Source organism: Rhyacophila brunnea, unplaced genomic scaffold (assembly GCF_057557595.1).
Source record: "Rhyacophila brunnea isolate RB1 unplaced genomic scaffold, BYU_Rbru_1.0 scaffold_8, whole genome shotgun sequence".
NCBI classification, from domain to species: Eukaryota; Metazoa; Arthropoda; class Insecta; order Trichoptera; family Rhyacophilidae; genus Rhyacophila; species Rhyacophila brunnea.
Genome location: NW_028233350.1, coordinates 28,552,659 through 28,572,078, shown reverse-complemented (window position 1 = coordinate 28,572,078; position 19,420 = coordinate 28,552,659). Strand labels below are relative to the sequence as shown.

Below are 19,420 nucleotides of genomic sequence, written 5' to 3'. Positions count from 1 at the left end.
TTCTCGAGATCCGGAATTTCCCGAAATGTTAAAATTTTCAATTCTCGAGATTCGGAATTGAAAATCTCAAAATTTCTCGAGAATTCCCGTCGGGAAATTCCCGAAACCTAACTCTAGGCGTGGGGAGTATAAGTACCTATAATTTGAGTTGAAATTTCCAAATCTTTTCATTAGGAAAAAAACAATTTTCATCACTGATGATTGCTTGTAAATTGCTTGTAAAAAATATATTTTTTTAGTTTGCATAAATATTATATTATCTGAGAGTAAAGAGAAATATTGAAACTTTGAAATAAAAATAATCTGCCAAGTAAAATATTTTGGAAAACATTGGAGAAGTGTAATAATTTATGAAGGCTAGCGTGAATAAATATAATATGAATCCCAGAAACTTCCCCTTTCATATGACATTATATAAAAAAGAATATCTGAGAATCAACGCTGATTCGTATTTACAAGTCACGTTCATACAGAACCCTCGCTGATTAAAGGATAATTTCAGGATATGACATCGGAGACACGTCTGACGTCACGAATGTCCCTTTCCTTTCAGGCTTTCCTTTTTATTATTTTTCACACTCGTGAATTTCTTGCGGAAAAATCAGTATTTTTTTCTCATTTTCAATGAGAGATAAAAATACACATTATGCGATAAAGAATGAATCTAAATTTGGGCCACTCTTTTTGTTTGTCAATAAATTATTTTTTCCTGGATCATAGATATATAAAACGTATAATTTCACTCGATAAGTATATCAATAAATTATCTATAAATTAGATTGTCTCTAAAACTAACTTCCATCAAACATTTGAAGTTTAAATTCCGCCATCTAAGTAAAATACCGATTAAGTTTTTTCATCCAATATGTGTGACTGTATCTAGAACATATTATCAGTAGGTAATATGTTATCTTTCATTTCATAATTTTAATTAGCAAAATGTTAAAAAACGGTTCACAATAATTAATCCTCATATAAAATGTATCACTTGCCAGACTTGCAACATCGTATAATTGAGTGTACTCCGTCTGAATAGTAAAAAAAAAATAGTTTGTATATTGTATGTTTTTGCATTAGTACTTTAATGTTGTAGCGAATAGTATGTATTTTATAAATTCATTCAAAATAGAATATTAATTTGATATGTTAAAGCGAAGTCTTCACTGAGCCTTTTTTAAAGAGGCACCTAGCGGAAAAATACGAAGCTTGCAATTTGAGATTTTTTTTTGATAATTTATAATTTCAACTATATTAATGAATAAATATGTATCTGAAAACATTAAAAAGAAAAATATTTTTTATTTTAAGTCAAAGATAAACTTACAATTGTAAAAAATGTAATAAAATGTGAATTTGTTAAATCGGACCGCACCCTATTATTACATATATTTTATGGTCATATTTATTATTAAAAATTAGTTTATTAAGTTTTCTAAGCATCACCTAAGCGATTTTTGACTAATTCATAGTTTTAATATTTTTTATATCTATTTTAAAAAACATCGATTTTTATAAAAAATATAAATGTGTATAACTTGAAATCCTTTTTATTTATATTTATATAAATATTTTATTTATATTTATGTAATGTTTTCAGATACATATTTATTCATTAATATAGTTGAAATTGTAAATTATCAAAAAAATGTCTCAAATTTCAAGCTTCCTATTTTTCCGCTAGGTGAATCTTTAAAAAAGGTTCAGTGAAGACTTCGCCTTAATAAATTTTATTTGGTGGATCAATGAAACGCCAATGCATTTTGTAGAATAGTAGGTATGTTTATTAGCACCTACATTAATACCTACATTTGTAAAATGTAATAATGTTGAAAAAAAATCTTTCATCTGCAAACCCTTTTATAAATACCCAATAAAAATATTGAACACCCTCTTCTGACAAACCAGACAACCCTTTTAAAGAGTCATCTTTTTAAAGTCTCATTAGATCTTCCCCTATGTAAAAATGAGTTGTAAATTATTTAATTCTAAATTTAAAATTAATAATGGCAACCCTTGCATTTTTCAGCCACCCCAAAAGTGATAATAATTGCATGCAAGTGTTGCAATCAAAATGCTTTTAAACGCATTTTAGTTTAATCTTGGACAATAATTTGCCAAAGTTATGATTAACTTTTTTGCAGATTTCCAGATTAGGGTAAAATTTCGTAAAAAAACATAAGGGACAACACATTTTAAATTTAATAAATCGTCATTTAAAGAGTACCTACACTTATATTTGATACATTTTATCTTAATTAGACAGTGTTTAAATATACTTTAAAATACATTTCAACTATAATAAAGTAGGTACTACAAACGAGACTCCACGATGGCCGAGCGGTCGGTTCGAATCCTTGGTCTGGCAAAAATACACATCGTTTTTCAATTTGTGTTTGAGTCAGAGTATGGACTTGATTAATAAGTTGAACAAGTGGCTAACATCCATTTCTCGTAAAACCAATAATCTGTTAATACCAATCTCGACCATGTGGAGGTCCTTATGATCTTATTAGGATCGGACATGATTAAAAAAACACACGATGTAAATTTTATATCGAGTATAAATGCATTAAATTACTGGCTGCGAAAAAAATACGATTTTCATAAAACTATTGTTATTCTTATCTTAAGCTCAAACAGTTTTTTCTTGGCAGATATTTCGATAATGTTTACATTAAGAACAATAAAAAGCTTTTATTCCCGTAATAACGCAACATTGGCAACATTGGACATCATTCGAATTTATTTTGAAACTTTTCTGAGTTTCCTTTGGATTAGTTCTGTAATTAAATAATTTGGCAATTGCAAGCTACTCGTAGCAGAAAGTAGAGTGGTTTTGGTAATATTTTATACATATGTGCGTGCTACCTGTGCTCCTGTATGGCTATGAGAGATGGCATCTTACTAAGCTTCAAGAGTCTCGGCATTTGAGCTTTCAGAATCGATGTTTCCGCCGAATCTTAGGGGTACATTGGTACGACCGCGTTACAAACACCCGAGTTCGTGAGCATACACAGCAGCCCTCGGTGATTGAGGTTATCACGAAGAGACGCTTTACGTATCTGTGACACGTATTCCGGATGCGGCCAACGAGTGCGACACTTCGTACCCTTGTGGCACAGCCTCAGGGTTTCTGTCGCCGTGGCTGGCCCTCCCTCACCCTGCAGCGGTGCTACAGGAGCGACCTACGTGCTGCAGGTCTGACATGGCAGGAGGCGTAAGAGTTGGCGATGGACCAAGGGAAGTGGCGCGAACTTTTGCTTGCCCTATGCCATAATGTTGGGATGTGACAGGGTGGAAGAATACCTAATTCTAGTACATAATATATAAATGCCACCTTAAAATGGTTATATGCCTACGCGTATTTATTGGGAACGAATTTCTGTAGGTGTACATTATGTTAGTTACATTACAACGTATGTTGATCGTCTTTCGTACGAAAATAATAAATATTGAAGTCGATAGCGAAATGTTTCCGTTAATCGCTGGGAATGTCCGGGTTAAGTTTGTTACAGCTTTTGAATCTGTATACGAATAATTCGTCATCCGAAATTATTTATTTATAATATTATGTATGTATGTATATCGTTCTCGTTTTAGCTTACAGATTGAATAGCATTTAAAACGAATAACTTTATAAATATATTTACGTATTAAATAAATGAATACTACTAAGTATGTATTAATTTAAAGAAAATTTACAATATTACTGTGATTATATTAAATAAATACAGAGAGTCATTATATTCATTATACACATTATTTCTGATAAATAATTAAGTACATATGTGTATAATATGTAGGTAATATTTCATATTCTCGTGTTACTGTATTATTGTAAATACTAGATAACATGAATATTTTATTAAATTATTTATGATATCTATCTCTATACTTATTATATAAAATGCATGTTTATAAGCAAATAAAATCACCAGTAATTTAGTAATTATATTGATTAGGCTAACTATTCCTAATAAAAGAGAAGATTTTTTTTACTTTCATTAGGAAATTATGTCAATTAAAACATCGTATAATAATGGGCTTATCTAATCTTCGAGATAATAAATACCATGTTATGGATCCATGTTCCATGCAAGACTGTTTTAAAGTGGGTTCTTTGAGGTCGAATCGCTCTTAATCATTAAAGTCAACAATTAATGTATACATAATATGTTTACACATAGGTACCTACATAGTTAAATTAAAAGATCTTTTCGGATAATTAGTTGTTTGTCATTAGACCCATCCATTAGATTAAAACTAAAAATAAAAAATGTATAATTTTTACTACAATAATCTAAATGTCCAAAAAAATAAAACTATCCTCGCAAAAGTGACAAATCAACAAAAACTTCACGTCAAACTGGCGTTAGAGCAAAAACCCATCCTAAAGCGAAAACCATGTTGTCATTTTAAATAAGTACCTACACAGTAAGTAATCGAGCACCTCAAGTCAAATGTTGTTATAATTAATTATCATAATATTAAAATTCACCACTATTTGGTCAGGATGTCAAGCCGGATTTGATGTCTAGTGAGACACGTGGCTATCGCCAGTTGGCTCCGCTAGTAATACATAATTATATTGATCTGTTTCATTTGACTTCGGCTACGAACGGTTAGCGAATATTCCCAAATAAATGTGCTCCACGTACAGGGTCGGCAATTAAAGTAAAGTGCACGGCGGCCGATGCGGACCGTAAATAGGTTGTGGTTGAGCGCTTCTGCACCGCGAGAGGTTACTCCCATCCAAAACGAGCCATACATACATACGTAAATGCAATGCCTTTAGTATCACGACACGGTCCTTTCCTACTGTTTTAATGGAATTGGGGAACATTTCGAGAGGTGATAACTAAAAAAACAATTGAATGTAAGGGTACTGACTATACAAGGTAATTTGAATTGACAATGATAACGTTTTGTACGAATTGTATTAGGTATTAAAAATTGAAAATATACTCGGTCAAATTAACATCGGAAGCGACTCTTTTGTGAAAAATACGTAGCGAAATAAAGATCTTTTCTAACTTAACTACGGTATGTAAGCATGCCCAAGAGAATTTTGAGTTCTATAAAACCACGGATAATATCTTTCATATATGTGAAGAAAAGGTTTGAAACCTGTCTATTATACGTCCGTATGTAATTCAACTCATAAGTGACCCGAACAAAGTGCTGTTGAATTGCAATGAATTATAAACAAATTTAAACACCAACCGTAACTTCCGAACAGAATCGAGAAATTCGAAAGACAAAGCGCAAAATATCTAGTATCTATACAAAATGGTAACTATATCTAAACCCACATCCTGAAATGCCTACAGGCCACGATGTTTGAACAGCCCCCCAACCTATCGATAATGTTAAGGGCAGTGTAATATTCTACAGTAATTTTCCCAAATGGTTTTCCGCGGAACTCTAGGATTCCGAGTAAAATAAAGGCTATTTTTACATAAATCCCGTTGAATTGTCGGCTCTCGGCATCATATTATGAAGCACTGATCGCGACCCCGTTTTGTGATAGCCAAGTAACATGTGACCATTCGCCTTTTTTTTAGTCAAGAAACAATCTAAAAAGAATTATAAAATAAAATGCTAGTCGTAAAATAGCACCGCAGGCAACTTATTTTCGATGGAGCAAATTTTGTGGTGTGTGTTTATCTAACTTAACTGGTCGACCCGCCACGCCACGACCCCCCTTGTGGGGGACATGATATTGCCTCCATTATGCTAAATACGTTAAAATCAATGAACTCAAACGTGCAGTAGGTGGATACAATAACTTAGTTATTCAAAACAATAATATTTTAATGTTTAATGTTCATCGAATGTGAACAAATCGCTCTCCATAATAGTAACGAATAAAAATGTGTTATAATTATAAAGCGATGTACGCTAAGTATTCCACAACACGATAATGTACTAAAATACCTTCGGATAAGTTCGATGTAAGAATGAATTTCGAGTATCATGCATCGTGTATCGATGTACTCGGATGCGTAGGTAGCTATATGGTGCACGGAATTTGACCATGGAGTACCTACTTACTGCTAAGTCATACAAGGACTGATTAAACCGGGGGAGGGCAAACTGCGGCCCGCGGGCCGCATGTGGCCCGCCGGGTATTTTTTTGAGGCCCGCCATCATTAATTGTACTTCTGATTACGAATAACTTTTTTTATATATTTTTTAAAAAATATTGACAATAGATTAAAATTTGAATAATTTGTTGTTTCGTTAATGTATTATCTCAGTATGTCTTCCTTGCGTCTCGTCTCACACTATGTAACCACTATTTTCTATGTTGAACATCGTGACACATTTAAATACTTTTAACTCTGCGTTGCAAGGAAAAAAATATATGCCCACGATATGGTGAAGAGTTTGAATGGATTTCAATTAAAACTCAAGTTGTTCCTTCGACAAATATCGAATAAGAACGTGGACCACTTTCCAACTTTGAAGTTGCTGAATATACCAGAATATAAATTTGAAGAATATGGTAAAATTATTAAAGCTCTGAATGACGATTTTTTACAAAGATTTGGTGACTTCCGAAAAATTGAGACAAGTTTAGCAACAGTACGCGATCCATTTTCAATATATATTGATAGTGTACTGACAGAGCTACTACAACTTGAGATTATTGGTCTGCAGTGTGACACTGATTTAAGAGAATTGCATCGTCGTGAAGATATATCCAAATTTTACAATGCCCTTAATTCAGACAAATTCGAACAACTTAAAGATTATGCAAGAAAAATGTTCTTTCTTTTTGGATCAACCTATATATGTGAACAAACATTTTCGATCATGAACCTCAATAAAAATTCTTTACGATCAAATATCTCCGATGCCCATTTACAAGCAGTTTTGAAAATATCAACCACAAAATCAACACCTGAATTTGAAAAAATTTACAACACTTTCATTCTTCTCATTAATTTTTTTGTAATGTTTATTTTTCGTGATAATAAATAGTGTATATCTAAAAATGGTATTTTACTTGCGGCCCGCCGCTCATTTTGAATTCTTGAATTTGGCCCTCCATCCAAAAAGTTTGCCCGCCCCTGGATTAAACTAAATATATTATCCACAATGAAATATGTATTATAAAAATATTTACTTCAGCATTGATTGTCTTAGCTAGGAGACATTTTTTAAGATTTAACAGCAGACGGCATCGCAAGAATATATAATATTAATATAATAATATAATGTATACGCATAAATTAATATTCTTTTTAACATTACAACTGGCCAGGAGGCCCAATTACAGTAGAGTAGTGACACAGTAGTTTAGTTAGTAATATAAGTGAAACAATTACGAACACCCAGATCAGACTACAGCACTCGAAAATTACATAACTACTCATCAGCAATATATACCTATTCGTTAAAACTGTGAACTAACATGCTCCGCTCATTTTCAACCGCACTTCCATTATAAACTAACAAGATCATGCCATTTAGTAGACAACAGCGCCTAGAAGCGTAGCCAAGAAGATGTTGCGGAAGTAGTACATAATATATTGTGACCTAACGGGAACCGAACCCTCGGATGAAAGACCTACGCCTTACGCATTGGACTACCTGTCGGACTGGCTGCCGAAAGAATAATTAGGTAGATACATAAGATTAAAAAATTAAGATTAAACATAAGATTAAAATTTTCACTCGGTATTATAATAATAAAATCTTATACTTATATAATTTAAATATTAGAATTTTCTAAACATAATACATCCTTACAAGACAATTTAATTGAATTTATTATTTATTATTTAAATCATTTTAAATCAACCTATTTGTAAAAAAATAGAAATATAAAACAAAATGTTATTGCTTAAACTTGTATCACATAATATCTATTAAATCTCGCTCCTAAGCAGTGCATTTGGATATCCACAGATTGATATATTTTTATGATAATAATTAATAAATAATAATATACCTATACCATCGTATCATGTGAAACGAAGTTTGTTTAATATTATCACATCTGGCATGAATGACAGCCTGCAGGTCATTACCTATTACATGCTATTTATAATACTAATCAATGTTTTAGTAACAACTTTATTTAAAAAAAAAAAATTTTAGAAATTAACTCGTAGCTTTTATAATAAATATGCACTGCATATTGCAAACCTCCATCACAGAGCACATTGTATCTTACATATTGGACGTAAAAATATTATATTCATGATAAAAATAAAATAACCGACAGATGGTTTCTGAATCGGAAACAAAAAACAGTTGATGAGATAGAAATCATACATATACTTAAATAAAAAAGAATTATTAATTTGCTATAAATAAATATTATTATCTCATTTGTAAACCATGTGGTAATTTCATGAATTACTTATTTATGCAGTGATACTTTGACGAGGCCACGATGCCTCAATATGTCACGAATTCCTTACCTGTATGGCGGTTAATAGTAGGTACTTCACCATACCAAGCCCTCCAATAGGCAGATACTGCAGGTAAGTAGATACTAAAAATAAACATTACAGAATAATATTGAATATATTTGTGATACTTTTTTGTCATCTGGATCAAACTGATTTAATGAAATGATCGCACGTAAAAGGCGGAGAATATCTTAGAAGGTTCTAGTTATTATATACATCATACTCTTTGAATTAAATATATATTAGGTACTCTGAACTGAGATTGTAAGAATCAATCATAAATTAAACCACATTTTTAATTTCTTGAGATACTTATTACATATTGCAATTCCGTTAATTTTCTTCATACATATATGAAAATCGGATTTTTATCTCAACCGCACTAAGTGCGAAACGCACAGTATAAACTTATTGATTTATCCAGGAAAATAAGTATTATGGGTGGTGATATCCTGACGTACAAAATTACATTATGTATTACTTATTATTTTAAAGCTATGTGTTGTATATCGATAATATACATACAAGCAAAAGGTTGAGCGTGAAATATTAATATAACACTTAATAGTTATGTAACTATTGCGAAAAATCATTTAACATGCGTTGTTTTATACTTATATTCAAAGAAAAACACATAAAATTAGAACTACTGATAGCAACTCAGTAGATGTAACTATTTATATAATATAATATGTATCTATATATATTATTATATATGTTACGCCGATTGTGCGAAATTGAATATTACATGAAATGGGCAAAATTTTGCCTAAATCATGAAAAATGCAAGCCCGTTACCTTATTCATGAATTAGACAAAATATCTGGAGAGTGCGTGAATTCGGCAGTAATTTTTCTGTCTAATTCATGTCTTGGACAAATTAGATAGTAGCGCTACGGTGGTATTTTTTGCAACTAAACTAAATGTATCAAAATGCTCGTGCATTGGTCAAAATGTACATATATTATCTATGGTCAAAATAGATGATCGCGCTCCGGTGGTATTTTTTGCAACTAATCAAACTAAACAAATGTCATTGATTATAATATAAAAATATACCAATCAATATGTAACTGCAATGACTTTCATATCTATTTACTATGCGCAAAGAAATCTAGAACTATAATATGATAACGGAAGAATTTTATTGAAAAGTATTTTCGTGATTTGATTCGTGCTTGGTCGATTGAATGTTTGTGATAGTTTGTTGACACTTGATAGCTAACCTCAAAATGAACATTCAGTTGAATACTTTAATTCAGAATTACAAAACCAAACCTAACCTAACCTAACCTAACCTAGCCTAACCTAACCTAACCTAACCTAACCTAACCTAACCTAACCTAATAATAATAATATTATATTATGTCCAATTATAACTAATAAAACCATCCGTATTAAATTTACTTTTTCTTCTGTCATGTTGACAGTTCAAGAATTCCATACCCTGGCGAATTCATGTACCCAGCAGAAAATTTACCTAATTCATGAATAAGGCAACAGGCTTGACTGTTACATGAATTAGCCAAAATTTTGGCCATTTCATGTAATAGTCAATTTCGCACATTCGGTGTAACATATATACTCATAACAAATCATCTACTTAAATACGAAAATTTGGCCAACTGAAAACACTTCAGACATCTTATAAAATGGTTTAATTAGATAAAAAAATCTATAGAATTGCAATGCAAATCATTTTTACCATACGTATTATATTTTTGTTTGAACACTGCACGAGTTATAAAACAGATTTATTATTTTATTAAATGGAAAAGCGCTAAGTAAATAACAACAGCGTGATATTCAAAAGGGAAAAAATCTAAAGGACACCTCCCTAAAATGAAGGACTGTCCTCTATTCTCACCACAATTATGACATCATATTATTGATTGGACAACGCTTCACAATTACCAGTAAAGCTAGGAGTGAAAATAAAAAAATACACAATAATATTGTAGGTAAATAGAAAAACAATGTTAAACATTATTATAATGGAGTCACAGAGAGAAAAAATGCCTATGCAACAAATAGCATAAATCAATAACAATAAATTATTATAAGTAGATTTAATAAATTCCATGAAATTAAAAATTAAAACTCCAATTTCAATAACATTGCAAATAAGTAAACTTGGTTCAATCAATTTATCGGTTAGAATCTTCTAATACTATTTATAGCTGTTTAAACATTATTTGTAATATATTATAAATAACTTATGACATAATTTATTCTTCTTCTTCTTTTGCCATATCCGCCCCTTAACTGGAGCATATGGACACCACGCGGCGCCTCCAAGAATCCCTGTCGCTCGCCAGTCTTCTTGATTCGTTCCAGGTCAAACTAGCATCCCGTAGCTCCGCCGTATACACTCTGTAGATTGTATTTAGCGGCCTTCCAGGATGCCGGAATCCGGTCGGCTTGAAGAACAGGCAAGCCAGGTTGAAGTTCTCTTCTGGCATCCGCAGCACGTGGCCGAGCCAGGTCCAACGTCGCCTCTTCGCTTTCAGTAATTTCACTAATTTATTCAATCAAGTAAAATAATTGTTTTTCCAACCACATGCACAAACCCTTATCAAATCATTTTTGTTAATATTTAGGTAGGTACCGAAAATTTACTTATTCGTTAATCATTTTCATTACTATATTACTATGGATATACTACATAGGTATATAGTTTGATTATCACTGTTTCAATTATTTCTTCTTATTAAATTATAATTAATGTATAATTAATGAAATTCCAGTACAGTAAAAGAAGTTTGATTAACTTTTAAAAACTAGACTATCTTCAATCATTCATTATTGAACAACAAAAAATCAGTGGCCTCTTTGGATAACATTGTTCGTTTATTTTCTCATCAAATTGAGTATTGTATCGGAGCGGAACCCGATATTGGCAATAACTGTAATGCCATGGAATTCAAAATAAAGGTGTAACTGGATACACAGTCATCATCATCATGAACATTCTATCTCATTGTAACCACAGCTGTAATTTTGTCATAAATGTAATAGCCGTATTATTAGAGCTTGGCTGACCATGAACTCGCTGTCCAGTGACGTTCCCATATGAGTCAACTATCCGATACAGGTAATGAACTCAAGATGTAAATATTATTAATTTATTATCAATCCAAATACAACAGTCTACAGTCTACACTCTACATATAGGTGTTTAATTTAAAAACAATTGTAATTTTACAAGTAAATAGTTAGATCAACTATTATCTATTTATTCACAAAGGAACCTATTCAATAGTAAAATGATATTTTTGTTTTAAATCGAATTTTATATGAAATACCCGATTTCAATAATTTAGCTAATAACTTACAAAACAGTTTTGACTCAATTGTCATTTTATGCTGATAACGGTCATCTAACTAAATGGACGAAAGTGGCTCTGATCTTTGGTGTACCTAACCAGTAGCCACTATAAATAATATTATCTATTTAATGGTTTTCCACCGAAAGTTGACAGCAGCTGTCATTTTTAGTAATAATTACCTGTATCTACTTATATACTCACGATTTAAAAAGATGTACTTACCTATTATTGAAAATGAAATTAGAGTCGATATAAAATAAAATAATTTCAAGCTACACACATTGATTTTTTTTTAGAAAAATCCATGTTTTTTTAACAGAACATTTAAATCATGAATAATTAATTATTCAAAGATATGCTGTGTTATTTTATATGCTATGTTATTGCAAAATCATTGGATCGATGGTAATTATGTCGATAAATAAAACATTAAAAAAATTGCACACGTAATAAAAAAAAATCATACAATCCTCGCCGATAAAGAAATAATACAAATACATTCACGATTCTGTTAAACATTTATTATACCATCTCAGCTATACTTCTTGTACAAAAAATCACAATATTGTATTGAATTTAAAAAGATTAAATGCGTAGGCTGTCTTATAATTGAATAAAAAACAACATCATAATATAAAAATATTACATTGCATATTATTTTATTAAATCCTATCAAGGATTATTAATAAAAAAAAATGATATAAACAGGCGATTATAGAATGACATACACTTTCATTCTCGTATTGATATGACCTTGGATGAGATTAATGCCTTATTCTTAATAACACATAACGTCCTACGAATAGCTGGATATTGGACTCCAATGGCGAGATGTCATCGGCCGATTGGTTGCAGAGGATCGTGGACAATACACGAAGAATAGATAAAATGATCGATAGATATCAGATCTGATTGTATTATGTGTCAATCACTGCTGCTTGGAACGCGTATGTCTTTTTTAAAGAGTTGTATTTTTTAAAGTATTTAGTAAACAAAACATTTTGATCATAGACAGTGCTGCCAACCACCAACATTCACCAAAATATGCCAGTGATGATCAGTTATACTTTCTTATGGCCCCCAGAACTGTGAAATGCATTGATATCGCATGATTGTCGGCGGTGACTGAGCTGTTTAAGGCAAAATAGGCCGCGACCCCCAACAGTGAGGACAAACAACTTCTAAGAATAGAAAGTTATTTTTGTATATTCTAAAGTAATTTTCTATTATAAAGTAACAAAACTTACGGTCAGATATCCGTCTTCTAGTATTATATCAACAATTTTAAAGCGTCCCCCGAAAAGGGGTCCATATGCAAAAACAAAATTGTTCAGGAGAGGAAAAAAACGTTTTATTCGATCATACGGACTTTTGGAGTGTATCTGTGATAATAATTATGTTCATGAAAGCATTGTTTATCATTAACAATTTTTTTTTGGATAATAAAATAAATCTTCTACGGTAAGCATTTTAGTATTGCTAATATGTCAAAAACTGTGGCAGATAAACTAATAAAACTTTCCAATAAAGTGAGCAATGCTGTATAGACCCGTTTTAGTCAATAAAATCACTCTTTGACATGATGTATTTATTATATACACCCCTTTTTGGGGGACGCCTTCAATTATCTCAGTATATCATTTATATACCTACGAACAATTATCATTAGCATTTTTTTCTCTCTGAATTTTAAAACAATATGGATACTACTTATTTACGTTAAAAACGTTTTTTGCTTCAAATAAATTACCTATCCATGTTTTTCCTCATAAATTATTAAAATAAGTAGGTCTCATATACACATACAGTATACATTAAAATAAATGAACAGATTTAATGTGAATATTTTACTCCAAAGAAGTTTATGGACATAAACATGACATATAGGTAATATTGCAGCAATAGGTGGAATACCGATGTTTCCACATTTAGCTAAAAGCAGGTATACTGATGATAAGTGATAACATGTACTAATATTAGCACATTGTAAGCATTCAGTGTTATCTTTTTTATTCTGGTTATGTGAATACTTATTATCCACGTAATAATGTTTAAAATTAAGTTGAAAAAATCACATTTTTACATTTTTATTCTTAGAAATACTGAATCAGTTATCCAAAAATAAAATATATTTCCTATTTATTTAGACTAAACTATTTTCAACAGTTTGGCTAGGAAGAAAATGGATTCATTTTAATGTTTTTTTGTTATTTTTAATATTAATTACGCGTTATACGTCTGGAATCCATCGTTCCGTGGACAGGTAATTATAAACATATTAAAATACCCTTTGAATATTCAGATTGTAAGTTAGAAATACATGCTTGGCTGCATACCTATTATGTATAGAAAAAATACCAGTATTCATATATATAACAAGATATAGGTATTCTTATCTTTTTTACTACACAAAGATTATTATCTCTGTGCAGACAAGTAAACTATGAGTGTTGAATCCTAGCATTAATTGAATTCTCCAGCTTTAAAAATATTGTGCCATTCGGCATTATAAAATTACACAATACCTATATCATAATCTTAAACCATTAGTACCTATACCGTAACGTTCATACATCCACAACCACAATACGAGTATAAACAGTTATTGAAAATGGTTGTAAGTACCTATCATATATTTGAAATAATTTCTTTCTGTATCCATCTATTATCGGAACTAATACATTATGATATATAATATGCACTTTATTATACATACTTACGTGTTATATAATAATATGTATCTGTAAATACGTAGTCCTACAATAATTATTCAAAATATTTTATCAATTAAAAGACTTATTTTTTTTTATGGTTATACCTCAGTTGAGGCACGATCTAAAAAGATCATGTCTAGGCGATGCGCGGATTGCGGGTCGCGGGTGTGAATGACGCATGTCAAACGAAATATAATTTGTCATATAAATCCAACATGTGTCCATTTAATGTTCTATCAGTAACAATAATCATATATTCATTGACATGTTTTTTTTTTGTAAGTAAATGGGTAGCGTTTTTAGTCATCTTTACACGATTTAAGAATTAAAACGCCCGTCGCCATCACGAAACAAATTGACGTGTTTCCAGCTCGACGTTTTCTCTCCGAATGGCAGCCAGCGAGTCCAAAATTTCGTCGCGCCTATAGTTGAAAATTATTTGCCGTTTCACTAATGTATCACCTTAAGTACTTGGATAGCTAGGTGTTTTACTCATTTTCTTTGGTGATGTAAGTCCTATTATTTTTGAAATTCCACATTAGCTATGATTAAATAATTAAAAATAAAATGTTATTTCTTTTATTGCAATCATCCCAAAACTTATTATTAACAAATTAACCAATACTGTTTTCGACGTTATGACATTTTCAACCGGTCTAAAAATGTTGTAAGAATGAACATTATAAATAAATTATGAAAAAAGATAAAAAAAAAATAAACAAAATATAGAGACAGCGTGTTGTTATTGTATTTTGAATGTAATGGCAAACCTATTTTATATTATATGATATAGTATTGTTATAAATAACATAACAATATAACTGTTGGTGCATTATACTAAAACAACAATATTTTATCATATAAAATATATCTGGTTACTGGCAACCATCATCTATCTATCATCAATAATCATCTAGCTTCCCATCCATGAATACTTGTCAAAACGAAGCGGATTCTGCGTACCCAACTAGTTTTATTTTATTATTATTATTTGGCGGTAAATATCTTTTTCCGCAACATAGATTTTTTTATTATTAACTCGAATTCAATATAAAGGTGCGACTGCGCACTATTTTATTAATATATTTAAAAATAATCACTACGGTGACAAAGCATTGCAGTTAAAAAAACATTTCATTGAACTGTCAATGTGCTGCAACGTGCGTAACATTTCTCACACTATTTATCATCAATTCGTAGCGATCTTTTTGTCAGACATGTCTCTCGCCTCGTCTGTATACATAGTCCATTTAAAAATAACTAGTAACACACATTCGCCAAATTATTAATAATTCTTTCGCTCAAATATTTGCGGTTCCAATTATATACCGGGTCATCAGACTTACTAAATTCGGCGTGTCGATTTGACAAATTCTAGATGAGAAAATAGTCCCACTATTTTTATAATGAATATTTGTATACCTATACAAAAAAGTACAGTAGTTAATCTACATAGTGTTCGAGGAATCATACTAGCTGAAATAAAGAAATATCGCCCTTTTTTATCTATAAAATGATGATTGTAGATAGGTAGGTACTCACATTTATAAGGATGTATGACAACGGTTATAATGCTATATAAATTTATTATATTATAGGTAGGTATTTAAGTACATTCATTTACAAAAATATATGTCGTAACTCATAACTAGGGCCCGGATTTATATGCTAGTGCATGTTTTGTTAGGGTGTATGCATAGATATGAGAGTTGCACAGAAATCGATTTTGAAACACACAGAATCCAAAAATAAAATTTTATTGTGCATATAAATGCATATTTGAGCCGTTAGAGCATATTTCGGAGATAAGTGCATATTTCATAAATAAATGCATATTTTAGGGCTTTTGCATTTATATTTTTAGTTTCTTTAAATTATTATTATCGAAATATAACTTAACTAGGTAGGTAGGTAGTTTAGATGCACTTGCATTTTTTTTAAATGGCATCCCCGAGTTTGTTCATTGTCTATGCCATACACAATTCGAGCCCAATTTCCAGATGTGAACACTTTAATTGGAAGTGTTAAGAAAGTGTTCATTAAGGCACCACTTCGAGTCCAAGTTTATAAAGAAGATCAGCCTAATCTACCACTCCCCCCGGAACCTGTGCTGACTAAGTGGGGAATGTGGCTGAACGCAGCTCATTTTTATTCAAAAAATTTTGAAGCAATAAAAAACATAGTTAAAAAAATTAACAAAAAAGATTCAGTGTCCATAGAAATATGCCAACACATAGTAGATTGCCCGACGATAGAAAGGGACTTGGCTGTGATCGAGACTGATTTCTCTTTCTTACTTGAAGCAATCACAAAACTGGAGACATGAGGATTTCGTTTAACAGTCACTGGAAATGGTGGAAGATGTTAAAAGACGATTGTTTTCTATCCCAAAAAAATTCAGAAAAATCCTGATTTACAGAATGTATACAAAATTGATGCTTATATTAATGGAAAAGGCCTGGATTTACCAGAAAACGTCAAGTCAACACACGCACCTTTATTTAAATTTTGCCCAATCACCTCTGTGGATGTTGAGAGGTCATTTTCTGCATATAAACAAATACTGACAGATATGCGGAAAAGTTTTACACCAGAACACATTGAAAAAATTATTATAACTTATTGTTTTGGACAAAAACAGCAATAAATAGTATTTAAGAATTAGTTAAGTGTGTCGTTTCTGTTTTTTTTAATTGTATTTAGTTTATATTGCATTTCTTATTCAATTGTAGGGTACTTATAAAAAAAACTTTTTGGAAATAGAATTGTATGTAACTTTATATTGATTATTTGAGTTTTTTTTTGTTATTGTATATTATTTATAAAATTATTAATTTATTATTCGATTTTTATCAGTAATATTGGGTATAGAGGGTATCTTGATTTTTTTCCATAAAAAACTGACAATTTTTAAGTGCATATTTTTTAGTTTTTAGTGCATATTTTAATGATTTTAAGCGCATAGGTGCATGCATATATTCATGTTTTTTGGTGCATACAAATCCGGGCCCTACTCATAACCATTATCATTTTTACCAAGACGATAATATTATACACTTTAACAATTAATATACAGTCGGTATGTATACAGAACAAGAGAGTAAAATTTTACATTAATACAATATAAATATTTAAAAAAAATTAATTAAAATTTAAACAATAATTAATATATATATAATCACCTGAAAATTCCTATGTAGCCCTATTTATTGTAGTGCTTTTTAATTTTCCAATATTATTTTAAATTTAAATCAATACATCAACAATTAAACAACGAATAATTAAACAAAAAACTAATTAGGTTACTGAGTAGATACTTAAATGATTCGACGATGTGGACACCCTATTTTGGATGAAAAATATTTCATTGAGATAATATTATTAATATCTATACCACCATCAGCCGGGGTCAATCCACTGTTGAATGAAAGCGTCCCTTAGCTCCTTCCACTCTTTTCGGTTCCTAGTTTTTTTGCCACGTACATCCACTGAACTTAATGTGTTTGTCTATCTAGCGGAATTGTGCTTATTAAGTGTCCGTGGTTACCTTGGGTACAACTGTATGGTGGCATTTGTATATCGTAAATATAATATTTAAAATAACATGGGCAGTTTTTTAAACACAATGTAGGCAACTACCTTCTACTATATCTATACCATTATTGGTTAACCCTGCTAGATATATATTAGTCTATATTAAAATATTATCAGAAGTATTTTTTCTACCTTTATGATGCCGTATCTTCGTTGATATCGCTGGTGGAGTACCACAGCAGGGTTTCTCTGTGTATGCAACGACGGTGTCACCTGCCACTGCACTTTTGAAGGCCATGGTGAAGACCACCAGTCCAGCTAGGATACGAGCCATGGTCTGGGTGGCACTGAACACTGGTCCACAAAAATCACTGTGTAACATCAGAGAGCCATAGCCAAAAAACACGTTGATCGTCTGATAAAAAAATATCAGATCGTGAGAAAAATCGGAATGTTTTGTAGATAATATTTGATGGTTTTTTTTTTTTATAATTTCCGATTAATATTATATTGGCTTATCTAAATATATAAGTAGTGGGTAAAACTCTATGATAAGGCTTATTGATTTCAGTAAGTAGGTAGAGTAAAATACATTACCTACATTTATATATTGTGTCAGTTATGTCATCAATGATAATAGTAACAACATGCTACATTTTATTTGGGGTATTAATAAAAACTAAATATATTCTTAAGTAGATATCTACCCAGCTAAATAAGTTCTATTATAATTATATCCAATTATATATAACTACCCATACATTATAAGAATCTATAATGTAGAAAGGTACGCGTAAATTTTAATTAATAATCACATATCTAATATTATTTTCTTCCAGAGAGTTAGTGATAGCATAATTTAAAAAAAAAATGTTTTCTATTGGTTATATATGTTCTCAGAAGTTTTTTCAAATTATTTATGTTCAATAAAAAGAATGTTACATTCGTAAATCTTGTGAATTATTTGATGAATAAAAAAATAGTTAATATTTATGAGGTATGGTTCTCAGCCATTCGCCCAGTCCATTTGGGTTCTTTCTATAAATTAAACATAGGTACATAGAGAAAAACACGTAATTTTTGTCAAACACGGGATACGAATCCGCATCCACAATTATTTATTTATCTCTCCAGCGTTAGCGTGGGAGTCGTCGCGGTTTGACTTTTTGCATCTCTCTGAAGGAAATTAACCTACTAAATATCTTTTTCTGATAATAATACATTTATGATGTCTTTTTACAGTATTTTCTTAACAAATCTACTGTTATGTATTATACGGATTTAAATTAAACTAAAGATAGTGAAACCATGTAATATTAAAAAAACTTTTATTGTAGAAAATTATCATATTCAAACAATAAAATGACAAATTTGATACATTATTTTTTATAGCACCTATTCAAAATATTATGTTTAC

At 30.7% G+C, this 19,420-nt stretch overlaps 1 protein-coding gene across 1 annotated transcript in view; it reads right to left on the bottom strand.

Annotated features, from left to right (window-relative positions):
- Window positions 1-18,506, bottom strand: part of LOC147064107 (semaphorin-2A-like) — a 654,225-nt gene extending 635,719 nt beyond the window's left edge. Inside the window, exon 1 of the mRNA XM_085958708.1 lies at window positions 18,196-18,506. Within this exon, the coding sequence (XP_085814834.1) occupies window positions 18,196-18,385 (190 nt within the window). The 5' untranslated portion in view covers window positions 18,386-18,506. The remainder of the gene's footprint in view (window positions 1-18,195) is intronic.
- Between the last annotated feature and the right edge of the window lie 914 nt (window positions 18,507-19,420).